At 36.3% G+C, this 20,084-nt stretch overlaps 1 protein-coding gene across 1 annotated transcript in view; it reads right to left on the reverse strand.

The window, feature by feature from the left end:
* Window positions 1-741: 741 nt before the first annotated feature.
* Window positions 742-20,084, reverse strand: part of LOC144435021 (N-acylneuraminate cytidylyltransferase-like) — a 22,882-nt gene continuing 3,539 nt past the window's right edge. The window contains exons 2-7 of the mRNA XM_078123558.1: window positions 11,087-11,239; window positions 9,330-9,485; window positions 8,744-8,882; window positions 8,324-8,514; window positions 4,456-4,680; window positions 742-3,556 (exon numbers count right to left, since the gene is read on the reverse strand). Coding sequence (XP_077979684.1) covers window positions 3,381-3,556; window positions 4,456-4,680; window positions 8,324-8,514; window positions 8,744-8,882; window positions 9,330-9,485; window positions 11,087-11,239 — 1,040 coding nt within the window. The 3' untranslated portion in view covers window positions 742-3,380. The remainder of the gene's footprint in view (window positions 3,557-4,455; window positions 4,681-8,323; window positions 8,515-8,743; window positions 8,883-9,329; window positions 9,486-11,086; window positions 11,240-20,084) is intronic.

A 20,084-nucleotide genomic window follows, 5' to 3' on the forward strand; every position in this document is an offset into this window, starting at 1 on the left:
CACCATGCATTCCATTACATTTTTATTTATCTCCAATGTAGTATTTTCTTGGAAGCTTTTTCATTAGGTGTGGTTGTAATCTGTTTTTGAAAATAACATGGGATACTTTACTCTGAAAATATAAGAAATTTGAATTAAAAGTTATTTCATGTTCAAAAAAAAATATGTGGTGTAATGAAGTCTTTTGCAATACTCACAGACATGACCTGTAAGTTTAAAATATTCACACACACACACACACACACACACACACACATGATATAAGGCAAGAAATAAATAGCCATTTCTCTTCTAAATAGGCTAGCTAGACACTTGGTTTGTGAAAGAACTGTCCTAAATTTTCAATAACATTTTGCTGTAGGGCTTGGAAAATATTGGAAAATCTTACCGAAAACTAAAGTCTGAAAGTTCATGAAAATATATGTGGTCAAATTCCCACTGTATAGTGCCCTCTACGGCTGAGCAATCCTCGGACCTTTGGAATTTTCTTGAAAAAAAAACGTTAAGTAGAAAAAGGTAGATGTTTGGAGTCTGTGCAGCATGCCCCAATCTCTATGTAACACGCTACTCTGGGTATGGGAACCTGGAGTTGTTGTATTCAATACCTGGATTCATAGACCTGGTTGGTGGAGGGTCTATGTTTATGCTGGATTCAATTACGGCCAATACATAATACATTATAAATAGAAAATGATATTTTGTATATGGAAAGTAAATTAATGTAGACATAAATTTGTCCGTATAGGCTTATCAATTTTACATTTTATTTATTTCTTCTTTGTAAGAAGTAGAGCTAAAGAATATCTTCAACCAAAAAAAAAAAAACTCTGAAAGAGGAACATTTGAATGCCAAATACCCAGTCCTCATCCATATATGGCCACTTTAAGGTTCTGGAATACATAGTTCAATATTTGTGGATCATTTTCAGCACATGGCATATAAATATGCTTTGGACAAAAAGTAGCTATTGAAATGGAAACATAGAAGAACTTGATGCTTGAAATAATTCCATATTCCATGTTTGATCACTCATTTTGCAAACATTTCCATGGAACATATGTCAACTTGACTGCAATGTATCAGAAATTAATGACCAACAGCATTAAATTTGATGTTTACACAGTGCTTGGGGTCTATGAATATTTACCAAGTCCTTGTTTGCAACCTAATAAATTGCAAACGATAAATAAATGTGTACAATCTTTTGTTATTGACGGTACATACAATAACAAACTTTTTACACTTTTTTTTTTTAGCTTTTTGCAATGTATTGAGTTACAAACACAGACTTATAGTCAATGTTGTTTCACATTTAGTTTTCAACCATGATAAAACTGTTTTATACCGGTAAATTGGAAATCCAAAATAAATACCCAATCCTCCTCTGTATGGCTACTTTAAGTCTGTGTACAGAAGCGAATAAACATATCAGTGGCAGCACTGTTGCAAGTTGGTCGCAACATGTCATGGATCCTGATGTAGTTGTATTAAAATTTGATATTTTATGATAAGGCCTAACAAAAAAATTGTGTGGTTCCGATTACACTCAATTTTAGAATAGGTAGGGTAGGTAGATTTTTTATTTTATTTTATTATATTTTTTGTGTGTGAGTGCCTCATTCAGGTTTTCCATTTTTTTGTCCAAAATGGTTTATTTCTTCCTATCAGATATACAGCCATTACAAATTGGAAGAAAGATTTTTTTATTGTCTTGTTTTTTTTTAAGTTGATGGCAGTTTTCGCATCCACTATTTCTAGTGAGACTTCACCACAATTTTTGCTATTTTATTAATTTGTGCTCGAATACGAAAAAAAAAAGTTGAGGGTCGGCTGTGAAAATCTAGGTGGATTCGGGTAACCGGAACCAAAACAATTATTTAGGCCTAACACAAAGGAACTAACATGTAACATTTGGAAAGTTAAAGTCTCAACAGATAAGTACAATAACTGCTCACAGAATAAACTCACAAAAACATCTATTTTGACTTCAAAGGTAATACACATTATAACTTTGTCTGGTAATTTTCTTACAGTATATTTTCAGTTCAATAAAGTTTCTAAATATTGCTACATAGTAAACACATTACACACACATTGTAAAAACAAACATTTCAACAATTTAAAAGATACCACGAAAAGTTAATAATATAACATACTTCACAGAATGTATTTTGCATGATGGCACAAATTTAACAACACCCTTTAAGGCTATAAAGTACTTTAAGCTCACAACATCAGCTACCTTTCAACAATAAAAGACTCCACACGAAAGGCATGATTTGATATTACATGTATTGTATATTAACTAAAAAATTTTTTATAATACGAACCCATCCTGTTTTTAGAATTCAAAAACACGCATTTTCTTTAGCAGCTTAGGCAATCATTTTGCTTGTTTCTGTAGACCCTGTTATATTATTCAGAAAGATAGTTTTACAATGATGGTATAAAACACAAGGAGCCCAGGAACCGTGTTACAATGAACCAACAAACAACAAACAAACAAACAACTATAGAATATCTATCTAACTATCTATATACATGTATATAATATGGGCCTGTATAAAATTGAAAGCGTAATATGTTTCAATATATTCTCACCCATACAAACAACACATAGAAACGGAAAGTATATTATTTCAATAGTATATAGGCCCGTAATATACATGTATATGTATAGTTTTCCATGAGTTTGAAATGATATTCCAGTTCGTGTGGACAGACTGATATCACATAGTACACATTGAGATCACATAGTACACATTGAGATCACATAGTACACATTGAGATCACATAGTACACATTAGGATCACATAGTTCACATTGAGATCACATAGTACACATTAGGATCACATAGTTCACATTGAGATCACATAGTACACATTAGGATCACATAGTACACATTGAGATCACATAGTACACATTGAGATCACCTAGTTCACATTGAGAGACCACATAGTTCATGTTGACACATTGAGATATCACAGAAATCACATCGCACATCAATATAGTACTGATAATAATAAAACTTGTCATGCAGCTAGGTAAGCATGTACGTTGCATTAGTTGTCTATACATATCTAGTCCTCTGACATGTAAGTTTAATATAGATGAGATTAACCATTTACCGTGTATCGCAGCTGACCACTGTGCCTTCCTATGTGTTACATAACGTAATATAAATCTACTCTAAACAACTTGATTTGTCGACTTCAGAAATCTTTTGACTTGTCATCACTGACCAACATCCTAAATCTAAATGTCACAACTACAGATTTTAGTAATGGAAGCCTTAGTCTAAATGTCTTGATCACTAAAATACTAAAGAATTGTGGAGAGATAACTTTCATTAGTCTTGTGTTCTTTCAGATGTTACTTTTCATTCATTTTTATCAGCAATTTTCAGAATATGATCACAGAATTGACGGACAGCGCCTCTACCTCCAGGGTTCGTTGAGATATATCGTGCTGCATAGCGTGCCTCTTCTTGGGCGTCAGCAGGAGTTGCTCCGAGACCAGCCTTCCGCATGGCATCAATATCACTTGCATCATTACCTGGGGGAAAAAAATAGTAAATAAGGCAAAAAAAAGAGAGAAAAGAATTGTTTCTGGTCAGGACAATTTGTCTAAAGTGGTGCGATGTCGCAATTTAAAAAAAAAAATTCTCAACACAATATCAATACACATACTGGCAGGATTTCAGGCATTACACCATGCACAAACCAAATTGAACAAAAAATATGGAATATATAATTTGGTCATTCTACGTCATGACTATGTCACTGGGAATCTGCTGTGTTTGAAATATCATGAGTCAAAACATCCAAAATTATCATTACTTCCCCTGATTTTTTTTTTTATATCACTGGTGCTGGTATAATTATGTTATTCTCTAATATTTTCTTCATTCAGCTGGAAAATACTCATGACCTAAGGGTTGTCACTACACGAGTCTCGCAACTTGTAATGACAGAGACCACTAAGGTCACTCGTATTTTCCTTAGCTGAATGAAGAAAAATATTTGGAAAAACATCTAATTATCAAACTGTGATATGATACAAAATATTTAATATAATCTATAAAAAATAGTGTCTATGCATATACATATGTATACACACATTGCATCATAGATGTTGGAAAGTATATACACACACACACACACACACACACACACACACACACACACACACACACACACACACACACATATATATATATATATATATATATATGTGTGTGTGTGTGTGTGTGTGTGTGTATATATATTGATATATTAATATATATATATATATATATATATATATATATATATATATATATATATATATATATATATATATATATATATATATATATATATATATATATATATATATATATATATATATATATATATATATATATATATAGTTAAGTGTAAATGCTGGTTAATATCCATGACAATAATACTTGCCCATATATGTGACCTGTGAAAAGTCAAGCTCAAGTTCATTCACCCATCTACACAAAACGTCAAGTTTATCTTTAACATTTCCCTCCACAGTACAACCTGTTCTGTCTGCGACGAACTTAATAGTTGACTTATCACTTTCTGAAATTAAGCGCACGTCGATACCAGCTTCCTTCAGTAATCTAATTCCTTCCAAATCACTGCAGTTGTAGGACCGGAATTCCTCACCTTCAAAATAGAAATGATAAATTAGCAACAGGACTCGACTAGTCTGAAGGTACGCCGTGACGAGGCGCCCTCACACATCGGTCAATCCCTTTAATAGATACAGCAGGCCGATGAGGGCGGAGCGACACGACGTATCTTTGACCGGTGTGTCTTACACTTTATATTCGTCTACAATGAGACACGTGTCTTGTCAAGGTCCAATATGTACACGTGTCATGATATGAATTACTTAAGAAATTACAAGGGCAATTTCTTAAATGTAAAGCAATATTATATAACAAATATACACATACAACATTGACATATTAAAACAAAGATGCCCAAAACACCCAAGACATTGTTAGACAGTGATGACCAATCATAATCACTTGGACGTATAGGCCAGCCACTCAATTTGTCTTCGCCTTGTCTGTCTGTCTGTCTGTCTGTCTGTCTGTCTGTCTGTCTGTCTGTCTGTCTGTCTGTCTGTCTGTCTGTCTGTCTGTCTGTGTTTCCGATAACCTGACCGACTATAGTTGAAGTCCCCGACGATAAACATTTTTTTTGCGTGCAAAAAGGTAAAATGGTAACAATTTACTTCTATTTCTGTGTACACCTTCATGCTTTTGCCTCATCTGTGGTCACCTTTTATTTATTTATTTTTTTATTTTTTTATTTTTTATTTTAAATCGTATTCCAGAGAGAAACCAGGTCTTGTTAGAACTATGCCAGTACAGTCTGTATAACGTGTTTGTCTACTTAACTTATAATTGTCTTCATTTACTACTTTTACACCTCATCAAACTTTCACAGAAGTACGAGTATCTTATCTTGGGGTCGAAGAAATTTTTTGAAATATAAGCCTGTACTCGTGTGTTTACTCTCGAGCATACTATTCTATAGAAAAGTTGTTTTGTTTATTATTAGCCCAAGCTGTGACAGATCCAATACAACGTTACATCGGACATCGTTGGTTGTTTTTTTGTGTTTTTTTATACATATGCCAATTGTTATTATCGTTATTATCATTATGTACGAGTAACTAGTGTAAATATTATCACGACCAGAAGTGCGCTAAATGTAAAAATACAAGCGACCTATCGGTCAGAATAGCTCCGCTGTTTTTTTTTTAAATTTAATTTTTTATTTTGGTGACATGTAGAAGTGGTTCAGGTCTTCAGCTCTTCGAGTCACTATGCAGTTTTGTTTTAGCGATGCAATAAAGTGGTTAGTGGTTTCATATGATGTCTCACTATAAAACACATTTTACACAGAAGTTGGTAATGTATTGTACTTTTATACCATAGTCACCATTTTATAACAAAAATCTACTGTTATGAAAAATTGCACAAAATCTCAGAAAAAAATGACTGGGAAATGCACACAAGAAAAAGAAAAAAAGAGGATTTTGAGGTTGGCTATAAGTAATTCCAGTGTCTTACAGCTGTAACCCTGGAAAATTTTAATGAAGAATGAAATAAACTAGGGATCTAAAATAATTTTGAGGCAATTTGAATTTCAATTTTCTAACAAATTTACAAAGTCAACAACATTCAACTTGTTCTAGTTGTGGTAGATATATATAGGGAAGAAATGTATTAATCGCCATCTTAGTTTCCGTACGGCGACAATCTCAAGTACCCGGAAGAGAGTCATTCTCAGCCATACGTTACAGTGGTAACACTCGTTCATGTTCGGTTACCTTTCACAAAGAAAACACAACGAAATGGTTGAAATGATCTTTTTTTAATTTCTTTTCATCACAACAACAAAATCTGCGTGATCAAAAGTGTTGTAAACTAAACCAGAAAGAATTATCGGACTGGCTAAACTTCCCGATGAACTGGAAGGTCCTACTACTTCCAAGTAAGCCTCGATAGTACTATAGTACGTGAGAAAATCGTCTCAAACTAGCGATACAACTTTCAAAATATAACTTGACATGTCTTCATTTGTTAGAATTATACAATTCAAGACGGGTTTTCACTCGAAAACAACAATTCTGTGAATAATGACACTCTGAACGCAGCGATTTCTCGGACGATGTTACCACTGTACAACGTATGGCTGACAACGACTTGCTTCCGGGTTAGTCCCTCGTGCATACGGGTGGATTGTCGGCGATTAATACATACATGTACATCGTCTGATATTTTAATTCACAGTGTTTTTTGTGACCGGCGCCTGTCAGCAGACTCAGCCATTTTTTTCATCATTCCATTGTATTTAAACCTTGTACTTGACATTTCGCAATATTTATAATTCTCAACAAAATACCTCAACATGCCTCACTTCGCTCGTACTCAAAGCAGCCCCGCACGTAGTCCTGCTTGCATACGGAGGTATTCGTGCACCCGATGACTACCCCGCGCGGTATGATCACTGACCATGCTGACACTGATGACATGATGAGAGAGAACCTTTTCGGATTTACATGTAAAACGGGGAAAGATACGCAAAACATAATGCAAAGTCTGAAGCCAAATTAAAGTTGTAATTATTTTAATTATTTTTACTTGCCAAATATTTGCATTTTGGAAAGGCAAGACACGTTCATGTCGTTTAACTTTACATGTGAACTGTCGGCCATATTTAAACTTCAACCGCATGCCTGGCATGCCCTTCCTTACGCAAGTTGTCTGAATTCTGGTTCACTGTCATTCCAAATTGCACGACAATATAGAATTAACCACAAGTTACATGTTATCTGAAAACATCACACTTTTATAGTGGGTCTGAAGTGTGATTTTAGTGAGTACTAAGAACGTCCTGTGTTGATATTCAAGATACTTGCTGTGGAAAATCGCTCGGTCGAATGAGGTCACCTTCAGCTTCTGGTCGAATCAGGATAGAGTATGCAAATGAGGATGTTGCGGATTGGCTGATAATGTAGAAGGGTGCAGAATTGGATTTGAAGTTTACAACCCTGTTTCGAACAAACGCTTGTCATTTGGGCGCCCAATGCGTAGAATTATGACTATAGCACATATTACATTGCTTGTTTGACGTCAATAGTGTCTTTTGAAAAGTGGCAGTTTACTTAAAGTCTCGTCGACTGATTTCCAATATGGCGTCGGTCATTATGCTCATTAACATATTCATTTTTTTTTCAAATTACAAAAAAAAAATCATAACAAATAAAAATGAGGATGTGCTGACTTGAAATTAACAAATCTGAGTAAGCTACCCCCTGCGCATCAACACGCCAGATATCAAAGCAATCTAATAAGAGGTTTTCAAGGAGTTGATGAAAATGACATTTTATGAAAAAAAATCATAAAAAATTGAAAATGGCACAGATCAACTTGGCATGAACAAATCTGAATAGCCTCCCCCCAGGGAACATGCACACCAAATATCGAAGAATTCCGACTGTCACTTATGGAGTAGATAGTAAAAATATAAAAGTTTGACGGACACCTATGATTCACTCTACTCTCTATACCTCAATACCCACCTATACCTAAAGCTACGCTTTCAGCTTTCGCTGACAGCGGAGCTAATAATGCAATGTGTCGTTCAAGAAGAGAAGCTTGAATTGTAAGGAGTGTAAGTGGTAAACTGTCATCGACGACGGGAAATCAACGACGTGACTGCCTATACATCCATAGCATCGAGAGCTATGCAAAAAGAGGGACTGTGGTAAATAAATCAACTCGTATACCTTTCTCAGTGACATGGATTTGGTTATCTGTGACAACGCCATCTACGTCGAATATTGCTAATTTCACATTTCGGTAGTTTCTATCTTTCCCAAAATAGCCATATCTCGTGACTCGTTGTTCTGCCAACTGCCAATCAAGTTCAGTATCGATATCTACACTGTATTTTGGGTCCATTTCATAATAACCAATCCTTCGAACAAAAAAAAAACACTCAAGATAATGGTTACGTAAAATGATAACAATTATTCAAGATATAAATAGGATAATTTATTATAGGAACATCCCTCAAAATCCATACCGTAAAATAAACACAAACACACACACACACACACAGGATTTCATCATGCCTAAAGCATCGTACCACTATATAGCACCATTAAGTCATACTTAAAATCTACACTAACAATCAAAATACTTACTTTCCGCCTTGCGTCACTCCTTCATCCAACAGTTTCTTACTAAATAAGTAGAACTGTCCATTTTCAAACAGTTCACCATCCCAGTCTTGTCTGCGTGGACGGTAGATGGGATCAAAGTTTTCTGCAAGTGGTTCATCATCTAAAACGATACAGTTATAATGTTGTATTGTATATTACTGTCTCAACACTGGCGTACCTCTGGGTTTGAAGATCATAGTCTCCCATCCGAAGTAATCCTAGACCTTCGCGGCGTTGGTGGATGATTTCTCCTTTGTGGAGGTATGTCAGGCCTAATATGTGTATTACATTTCTATCTAAAGTAAGCTTAGAGAGATATATACTGATATATTTAGATATGAAATGAATCACATCGACTAGTACAAAATGTAGTTAGATTGTCAAAATATGAGAGTTTTTCAGACTTCAAAAATCGACATTTTAAAGCAGTGCCACTTTTATCTCGTACATTGGTGGGTTCCCGCCAAGGGGCCCTGTATACCTATTCCGGATGTGCCTGTCTGAAGTAAAAGCAATATAACATGTATATATAGAAGTTTGTAACGCTATAAGACGGACACGGACAAACCTGCTTTCTTCAGTTCTCTCCATCTAAATAAATGGTACCGCGTGACCCCGAACACTGAGTCGTAGCCGCCTTCTCGGATCATACGGCATGGCTCTCTCAACATCCATGGATGTACACATGGAGAAGTACATTGTAACATCATAATGAAGTCTGCCTCTGTAAAGTAACATAATTATCAAAACTGTCTGAAGTATGCTCAAAAGTGTGGGTGAAGGTGACAAAAAATCAACTAAAGTGTGTAGTGGTAATATTGAGGACAAGTTCCGTTTTATTTCAAAATGGCGCCAACAGAGCATAAATTTACGTAAACGTTACATCGGTGATCAAACTATACTTTTGAAGGAGAGTCTATTCAGTTTCAAACTTGTTAAGCTTTCCACAAAACAATATCTTCGTAGTTTTTTTTTAAATTTTAAGAAAATGTAGAATAAAGAACACAAAAGGTAATTTTTTTATAACATTCTCCTCAATGTTTTCCTGTGCATATAGTCAAGTAACTTTAATTATGTTGTTTAAATTGAATTGGCTAGCAGACACGCTGCGAGCATTCTTGAAAGCCAGAAGATATATTTCCGCTGGTGCGACGAAAAATCATTACTCTGGATTCTTTCAGTGACGATATTCACGAGTACGATCTGACCAATCAGTGATCTTCTCGTTGAAAACATTATGTGCTGGATATTACATGCACGTCAGCGTAATAGAGAGATTGAGCAGAGTAGAGTACGAGAACGAGACGAGATCTAGAACGCGAACGACAACGTCATCGTTCTGTGCTGCGCGTCATCAAAACGTGCAAGCATAACACGTTCGATTGTCAACAAGCCGTTTTTGACGAGCAACAAGCAGGTTTCTCGTAAGTGAATACGAGAGCATATTTTGGCGTAAATGCCCACCTGTTTACCATCAGATTTAACCAAGAATTGATTAAACATATACTTTAGCTAATTTGTAAAGAACTAAGTGTGATTACACCGTGATCTACTAAAATTCTACACTTGAAATACAGCTAAAATGATGTAGGCTTGATGTTTCACTCGTGTAACATGACATTTACAGCTAAAATAATGTTGGTTTGGTGTTTCACTCATGCAACATGACATTTAATACACACTCTCAGACAACTTCTAATTCAAAGAGAAACAATTACATAGGTGCCACACACAGTGAGGATGCAGAAGTGGCCAAGTTGATATGTTGATTATCAGTTAAAAAATAAACAATCGAAGCCATTGAAATCATCAAGTCCATGTGGTAATGTTTTCATTAGAAGCCTGTTTTTACTGCACTGTGAAAGAATAGCAATGCTTACCAGTGTTCAATGCGATTGGCCAAATGATCCTGCTGTGTTTATTGTTTCTCTGTTATTGTTAGTATAGAGTCGAAATATGTCTATCTTTGTGTAAAAAAACCCCATAATGTCCCATGAGTGAAACACCAAACCAACACCATTTTAGCTGTATCTATGGTACAGAACATCCCACTGACACCGTCTCCATCTCCATTGTAAACATTCGAATTAAGGTATCGCTTTGGAAGTGTTTAATCACTTTTGCCATAACGAGATGCAGACGAGAAGCCGTTGTCGCTGTCGTTGTTGTCTCATTCTCGTTAGCTCTGCTTAATCTCTCTTATGATGTATTACTAGGGACGATCGAACGCACGAACCCACTCATGCACGGGCGGATGGGGCCCATTGTATTGTAATAGCTCCCGGGGGTGGGGGTGGGGGTAATTAATAGGAATAAATGGGTTACCTGGATGTTTACGTGAAAATTCCCTCATTGTGTCCAATGCAAGGGTTTTGTCTTGGGCGTATTGAGGATCCCGATCGTGTACCTTTCCGCCCCATTCTCCAGATACCCTTGCAATCTGAGGATGTTCCGTCGAAACCCATACACTGTCGAATGCTGTCAAAGTAAACATTAATAAGTGTTTTTTTCCCAACGTACCATTGTGCGTTGTAGCCATGGCTCACACACAAATGTACATTGCAAGCATATCTACCTCACTGGCTGTACTACCATTTGCCAACGTACGATATACGTAACCATGGTGCACACATACAGTTGTACTAACTATTGCCAACGTACGTCGTAACCATAGTCACAATGTAGTTCCCATGCCACACACATTAGTAGTACGTAACTGAGAGTAGCAGAGCACTACATTTTATCTTAAGATCTTGGAGCCTAACACACACACACACACACACACACACACACACACACACACACACACACACGCACACACACACACACACACACATACATACATACATACATACATACATACATACATACATACATACATACATACATACATACATACATACATACATACACACATGTATGTATGTATGTATGTATGTATGTATGTATGTATGTATGTATGTATGTATGTATGCAAAAAATGCATAAGGAACTTGTGAGACAGTCCGAATAAATACATGTAATCCGACGTTTCAAATAAAAATTCTTTTTCAAGGTATTTATAGGCAAGACATTAGGTAAACACCGAGTACCTGAATATATCTGAATGTTATGGAACAGAACGACAACCGCGCGTGATTTAAGCAATAAACCACCCCTGGGGATGGTATACCCAGAGGTTTTGACCAGTCAACGATATATATGCACGAGCGATAGCGAGTGCATATATTGAGTTCACTGGTCAAAACCGAGTGGTATACCTTCCCCAGGGGGTGGTTTATCGCTATTATATTATACTAGTATAGTAGTATATTGAAAATATCGGAAACAAGATAAGAACTAACGTTTTCTCGTTTCATATGCGCCTCTGTGACTAATTTGCATAAACATAACGCCGCTTTCAAGACAGCTGATCTTGGCCTGAACCATGACGTGAACGTCGTGCAGCGACTGGATTTATTTTATCTGCTAGTCGTTTCTAGGGATAATCTGTACATTGATCGGCTCATTAAAAGTGCACAGTGATGAATAAACAACCTGTTTGACTCAAGGTATAAACTTGAAGTGGTTTATTGAATACAGCGTGCTTCGATCGTTCCCGGCCGAATTAATTCGCGACTCGGTGAAGTGAGACGATAGACATGATGGCAGGTTGATATTTACAATGTATTTATTTCTGGAAGATACGTCAGTAGATTTTCGGGATTGAGGATTTCCCTCTCGGATTGATGACTGATACTCGAGGACAGGATCCCAGACAAATTTCTATTTAGATTAATGGTAAGTCGGCCAGTGTAAGCTCTTACACTTGCTTCATTTTATGACAGGACAGGACAGCTCACCAATGTTTCCACTCCAGCCGCGCCTAGGCTGGGACCGATCTCGTGCATGCCTTGACCTTAGTACATGTAGTAGGCGATGATTTGTACAAATACGCGATGACTTGGTTGCTTTCGAAATTTCCTTCATAATTTCTCATAAAATATTGTCTCATTGAGAGAAAATCCTCCTCTGACAATTCGCAGAGTTCACTATCGGTTATATGTGTGAAAAGTTCTATAACTTCTAATATTCGCACGCACATGTATGTATGTATGTATGTATGTATGTATGTATGTATGTATGTATGTATGTATGTATGTATGTATGTATGTACGTACGTATGTACCATTGTACGTACGTACGTACGTATGTATGGATGGATGTGCGTACGTACGTATATATGCACGTATGCATGTATGTATGTACGCACGTACGTATGTATGTGTATGTATGTATGTATGTATGTATGTATGTATGTATGTATGTATGTATGTATGTATGCATGCATTTTCTCACTACTCAACAAATGTGATTATTTTTATTACGCCGTGACGGGACGCCCTCACACATCGGTCAACAATATCCCCTCCCTCCCACTGAAAAATCTACTGCACGAAATTTTTGTTCTCCTTTTTTAAAAGAACAGCTTCGCTGGCTGCACCTGTTGTATGTAATTCTTATCATCAAAATATCGATGATCGACGACGATTTGTATATGCAGCCAATACATCCATCGAGTTTTGGACTCCGAACCTGTCAAATCACATAATATGACCAGTGTAAATGACGAGTAAATATCAATCCAAACAAGTTTTACTCAGACACATTTTTCGCCTATTGATATCATATTGATTAATTCGTAACTGTATTTTAACAAAGAGAAAATCAATCCCCCGGAATAACAAGAACGTGAGATTTATAAATATGGCATACACTCTCCCGATCGCAAACATTTTACGACATGTTCAGACACAGGGGACCCAGGAACCGTGTGACAAACAAAACAAAACAAAGTGTTTTTGTATAGTGATGGGTACAAAAAACATATCTAGTATACCCCCACGAGTATCTGTTTTATTTGCTGGTTTATTTAATTATTTTATTTGTCCCTATACTTGTCGTTCGTTTGCTTGTTCATTTGTCATTTATTTAATAGTTTATTTATTTATTTATTTATTTGTTTTGTTTTGTTTTGTTTTGTTTTGTTTTGTTTTGTTTTGTTTCGTTTTGTTTTCTTTGTCACAAGGTTCCTGGGTCCCCTGTGGTTCAGAGCGTTATTTTCTTGCTTCGTTTTATTTCCGCGATTTCATCACCGTCTGTCTGATACTCAGTAACCAGATATCAGGGGACACTGCCCCCAACGACCAATGAGTACAAAATGCAACAGCTCTCATGGGACATTCACACAAATAAAAGTATCAAAGCAATCCGACCACCTGCTTCACTTGGCATGAAAAATCTGAATAGCCTTCCCCCAAGGGACATGCAGTCAAAATATCAATCCAAAACTGGTTTCACAGTTATATATATATATATATATATATATATATATATATATATATATATATATATATATATATATATATATATATATATGGACGGTGGCTTGGTATACGATGTTTTCCGTTTGGCATTCGCCGTTCAGAGGGCAGGTGTCTTTCTGTCTGCAATTACAGGGTTTTTGGGTGGGTTTAGTTTCGCTGTTGGAGATGGTGGCGTTATGCGCTTTGATTATGGTAGCCATGTTTGGCATGCAGCTATAACTGACTTTGACATTGTTTCTGTTGAATATTTTGTGTAACTTAGAGTCTGCTGGGAAATGTTTTGTGATTAGGTTGAGGAATCGTTTGCCTACATTGGTGGCTACGTTTTTACTGTATGGTGGGTTAAACCAGATGGTGTTTCTATTTCTGTTTTTCTTGTTTTTCTGCGTCGGGGTGCTGGTGTACGTGATGTTCTCTTTGTGGCCGCTGGTTTTTAGTGCATTTTGGTACAGTATATATATATATATATATATATATATATATATATATATATATATATATATATATATATATATATATATATATATATATATATATATATATATATATATATATATATATATATATAACTTTACACTGAGGTTCTACATATAAAATATAAATAATATCATGAACCATACAGTTCTGACTCAAATATTTCGAAGAGACTGAGCTCCTCTTCATCGGCGGGTCTCCAGTTCTGTCAAACAAATCAAGTTCTGTTACACTTTAAATACTGGAGACAATGGTTATTGTCATGCAAAATAGTGTTCTTGTCTTGGAATGGTATGAATATTAGCACTGGTGACTACTGGTTGCTATGTTACTGTTTTCTATTGATGCCATTGGTGAGTGTATCTAGTTTTTTTTATCCATAATGATTCACGTATAATGGCTGCAATTAATATTATGCACTCCTTGAATTAATTAAATGTGTTTTCAATTTATTTCATGTAGACTAGAATCAATTTTTATAGTAACTGCAATTAATATTATGTATTCCTTAAATTAATTAAATGTGTTTTGATTAATTTTATGTACTGGACTTATTTTTATGTAGTCTAGAATTAATTTTATGTATTCCTTGAATTAGTTTTTATGGTTGCTGCAATATTAATATCATCTATTCCTTAAATTAGTTAAATGTGTTTTTATTTAATTTTATGCACTGTAATTAATTTTATGTAGTCTACTATTGAATTTATGTATTCCTTGAATTAATTACATGTAGTCTAGAATTAATTTTATGTATGTGCCGAATTATTTTTATTTATGTCCCGAATTAATTTTTTGTATGTGCTGAATTAATTTTGTGTATGTCCTGAATTAACTTTGTGTATGTCCCGAATTAATTTTATGTATGTGCCGAATTAATTTTGTGTATGTGTCGAATTAATTTTGCCCCTACAATCCTTTGCGAGATTTCTTATTCAAAATGGCGGCCCGCAGTGGTGCTCGGCGGGTTGTCATTCGAGAAAGGAATCAGGGAGGATTCTACCAATTTTTGCTCAATCTAAAATCACGAGTTTTTCTGTCTCCGGGCCCCTGAATTTAGGATCAACAGACGATCTATATGAAGTTAAGTTTCGAATGTTTGATGTCTTTGCTTTTGGGTGACTTAGCGAGAGGAGGGCCCAATCCAATGGGACTACCTTTCCATATTATACAAGTAGCACTGCAGAGTTTACATCAATCTTTGACTTATTTGAGCAACATGCTATCAGCTGAGATAGAACTAGGGAAAATTCTGGTTGCTGTAGCTTGGATACTTATCCATTTGCTACAGCCGTAACATCGATACAACTTGGACCTGGACGAAGGCGCTTGGAAATTTCAAAAGACCAATTGGAACACTTGCGTTCCCTCTTCTTTGATTTGATTTGATTTATTTCAACACAAGAAAATAAACATTCAGTATACAGAAAACAGTTACAACAGACAAAATAAACGTTATATTGCTGGGATAACACAGTAAGGTTAAAAACTTATTTCCACTCTGGTCCCACATAGAACAGACAAACTCAACTTTACCAAAATACAGATTATTAAACAATCAATAAAATAGGAAGTCATCCTTTACACATCGATCCATTAAATCATAACAGCACCCTTTCAACCTTTTCTTAAAAAGAGTACTAGAAGTTACGCTCTGTACATTAGGCCAAAAAAAAGGTTTTGTTTCCCGTCCTAAGGTAATTTCAAAAATGATGCGGTGATGCGGGTTTTTTTTTTATGGGGGGGGGGGTATGGAAACACACAACTGGTGGATCGATCAACATTCCCAAGAACGCTGGCAAACTGTTCTCCCAAGGACTGGTACTGCTTTTGCATCCCAAGTTACGATCTTGCAACCACCTGATAATGGCATTGTGGAGTTCAAAACGTCTGTTTGGGCGATCCAAATTATGAAATTTAGGCCACACTTTTGAATGTCTTTGAGTCATCAGTCATCAGGTTGCCGTGACACTTTGTCACAGTCTTCGATCAAAACGATCTTGAAGTACTTGCCAAATTCCACTATGTCTTCCAGTTTTGCTTGTAGGGGGACACTCTGGAAATTTCCTTCATATACACGTGACACCAAAGCCTCAATACGGCATATAGTTCGTACTGTTCGGGTAGAATAAATTGATCCCCAGAACTTAGAATACCTTTACATAAGTCCTCGTACAATCTGCATACCTTGGTGGAACTTTCAACATTGACAAGTCCAAATGGACGCAAGATTTTGCTGCCAACGGACACTTGAATGGACAAAAGCATAGCGATACAAAAATAAAACATCCCCCTCACTGATCTACCACAGGCAACTGACAACGTACGAAGTATTTCAACTGTAAAAAAAATTCAGTGATTGTAATACTATATATTTACGGTAGTTAAAGAATTCTTGTTTAGATGTACCTCTATGCATTTCGTCTTCTTTACATGTTAGTTACATTCGAACGTGTTTCCCCGGTAGTGTTCATGTTTATCTCAGCGAACGCGTACGCGTTCTCTGCAGTTCGCTTCTCCTCCGAGCATGGGCATCATGGCACAATAAAGCTAAGATTGTGAATATATAAAATAACAAAATGAAAATAGAATTTAAAAACGAAACAAAAAAACCAGTCTTTTCCTATTGTAGAGGTAGATTTCTGATGTAATGCATGTGATGTGTGAGTTCGAGAAATATATCGTGTCAAAATGAACGTTGGTGGCTCACTTCTGTAGCGAGTGTCGGATGATACATTGTTGCAATTAGTTGCTAAGGGCGAGGACGCACTCGCTCATGTCACCTTCTCCACACACTATAACATATGAGAGCGCTTCCTCGTCCTTCCTAGCAACGCAACAAAATATCGATCGTCTGCTCGCGCTCGGTCGCGCTTCGTTTTGAAAGTGCGACACCAACGTCGATGTAAGGTAAACCAGGAACCAGGAAGTAAAAAAGAAATCCTCGCTTCAGTTTGTTCATGAGTAAAATGCATGATTAAACAAATATAACATGTATGTACGCGTCTACATGATACGCTATGTTCAAACGACGTATTCAGACGAAATGTATCAATTCAAATTACCAGTACTTTAATTACCCTTTAAATATACTACATCATACATGTAATACAATCACTGAATTGTTGTACAGTTGAAACATTTAGGGACCGGTCAGTTTCTTCGGCCTGGGGGGGGGGTCACCCCGTTTTTGAAATTGGCAGTAGGGGGGGGGGGGTAATGCTGTTTTGAAAATTGTGGAAAGGGGGGGGGGTCATTGTGTTTTAAATTATGATGGAAGAAAAAAATCCTTTCTACAATGGCATATAGCCTTGTCTGAAATGTGGTACATGTCAATATTTGTTCTTGTCCATGATTTCTTTAATATTACTTATTAGTTCAAACATAACTATACATATACATATACATATACATGTATTACCTAGCTACCACACTAGTTACAGAACATGTCATGTAAATGCTTGGCTGTTTCACAATCAATGCTTCACTTATATTGCAGTTTGGGGCAAAAGTGAACTTGAAGCTTTTGTAATGGCAATTTTCATAGATAGTTTATAAATGAAGTTAATCTAAATTGTTCTACTCGTCATGTTATTGACACTACAAATCACCACATCTATCAGATTCCAGTTTCTATTATACACTAGGTATGACCACCTAAAGTTCTCTAACATACCAGTGACTTTATTATACATATATTAATGCCCCTATACTAATGTTACATGTCTATTTTATGTGATATAGGAAACTCATTTAAAACGTACATTTACGTTAGCTTTTCGAAAGCTTGGAAATATTGCCTCAAAGGTTATGAATAACCTAAACATTGCCTTAGTATCTCAAGCAAAAAACTCCATATCTGCCAGGGGGAAACCCCAAGGACTTCCTCACCCCCAGAGGTCACTCATGCATTCAACCAACAATCAGATGCACCAACAACCTTTTTACTGTCATAATGGTATTAAACTTTTCTTAAATATTTTCACCCTATTCTAATTTGAGATGATATTGTCTTTTCAAGATGTGAAATGTCTGCCAAGATAGTCTAAAATTGCATTAATCTCCAAATCTCCCCTACCAATGATACTATCATTAGATGTGCTGACCTTTACTACATGTCTATAATGATGCCATTTAACTTTTTAAGAACATATTTCAACCCTTAGTGTAAGTTATAAAGAATAGGGCTTCTAGAGGGAGACCCCCTCAGACCCCCCGCATGAGGTGTACACATCCCAGTCTCAAGATCTCCCCCCTACATCTTACTGTCAAGATCCTATCAAACTATATTTCAAAAATATTTCAACCTTATGTAGTTGCTTTTTACATGTTGGTGCTGTCTTGTAAAGCTTGGAAATGATTTTCTAAAAATGTCTGAATAGTCTCAAAATTGACTTTTCAGAGTTAAAAACCTCCTGGGCTTCATGGGGGAGACCCCCTAGGACCCCCCATGACAGCTGTACTTATTCCCTTCGCAAGCTTTCCCCCTACCTTTCACTGTCAAGATGCTATTAAACTCCTTTTCAAATATATTTACCCTGTGTAGTCAATAATTATAATTATGATAGTGCTAACCCGGGATCTTATAAAGTAGATGCAAGACAGTCAAGCAGTCAACACTGAGTCACGATCAAAAAATACCTGTCACTCATGCGAATATCATATATGGGGGGGGGGGGGGTCATCATGTTTTAGAATTAAGTGATAGGGGGGTCAGTCTGTTTTGGGTTTTACAGATAGGGGGGGTCAGTGACTTTTTGTCGGCCAGATTTAAGAATCCACCGCCCCCCGCCCCCCCCCCCCAGGCTGGAGAAACTGACCGGTCCCTTAGAACGTTGTCAACTGCCTGTGGATCTACAGTAGTCAAATGAATTTTCACAAATCGCCAGTGACGTCTGAAACAATAATATAAAGGGGAAACAGAATAAAAACGTACGATGCGCATGGTTTGGAATGACGCGCGCGAGGACGGGAAACAAAGCCTTTTTTTGGCCTTACTTTGTTGCATTGCACACTGGCTGTATAAACAAAACCATTCTGATAAAACCTAGCCCCACTTGGAATAAAAATTGAATACGGACCGGATCTAGTTCTATATACATGACTATTAAAAACAAATGGATCGGATAGATACTTCGATGCCAATCCTGTTCTAACTCTATGTACATGGTTGAGCTTAATGTATGAAACCCTGTGGCCGACGGGGAGCTATCCCAATTCTTTGAAATGAGTTGGTTCAATATGAGTCCGCGGTGGCATATCCAGGACAAATCGTATAACCTTACTTTGAGAAGTTTGAAGTTTGTGTTTGCTTTTCATAGTCAAGGCACTATACCAATATGAGCTGGTATAATCCAAATGGCATTGAACTAGACAATTGGCGAGTATAGTTTTCTGATATTAGTATCTAAGAATTTCTTATTGCGATATAAAAACTTCAGACGAGAGTGTGATTTTTTTAACAACCTTAGCTGCCATAGTTT

The sequence above is a fragment of the Glandiceps talaboti genome, chromosome 5 (assembly GCF_964340395.1).
Source record: "Glandiceps talaboti chromosome 5, keGlaTala1.1, whole genome shotgun sequence".
Taxonomy (NCBI): domain Eukaryota; kingdom Metazoa; phylum Hemichordata; class Enteropneusta; family Spengelidae; genus Glandiceps; species Glandiceps talaboti.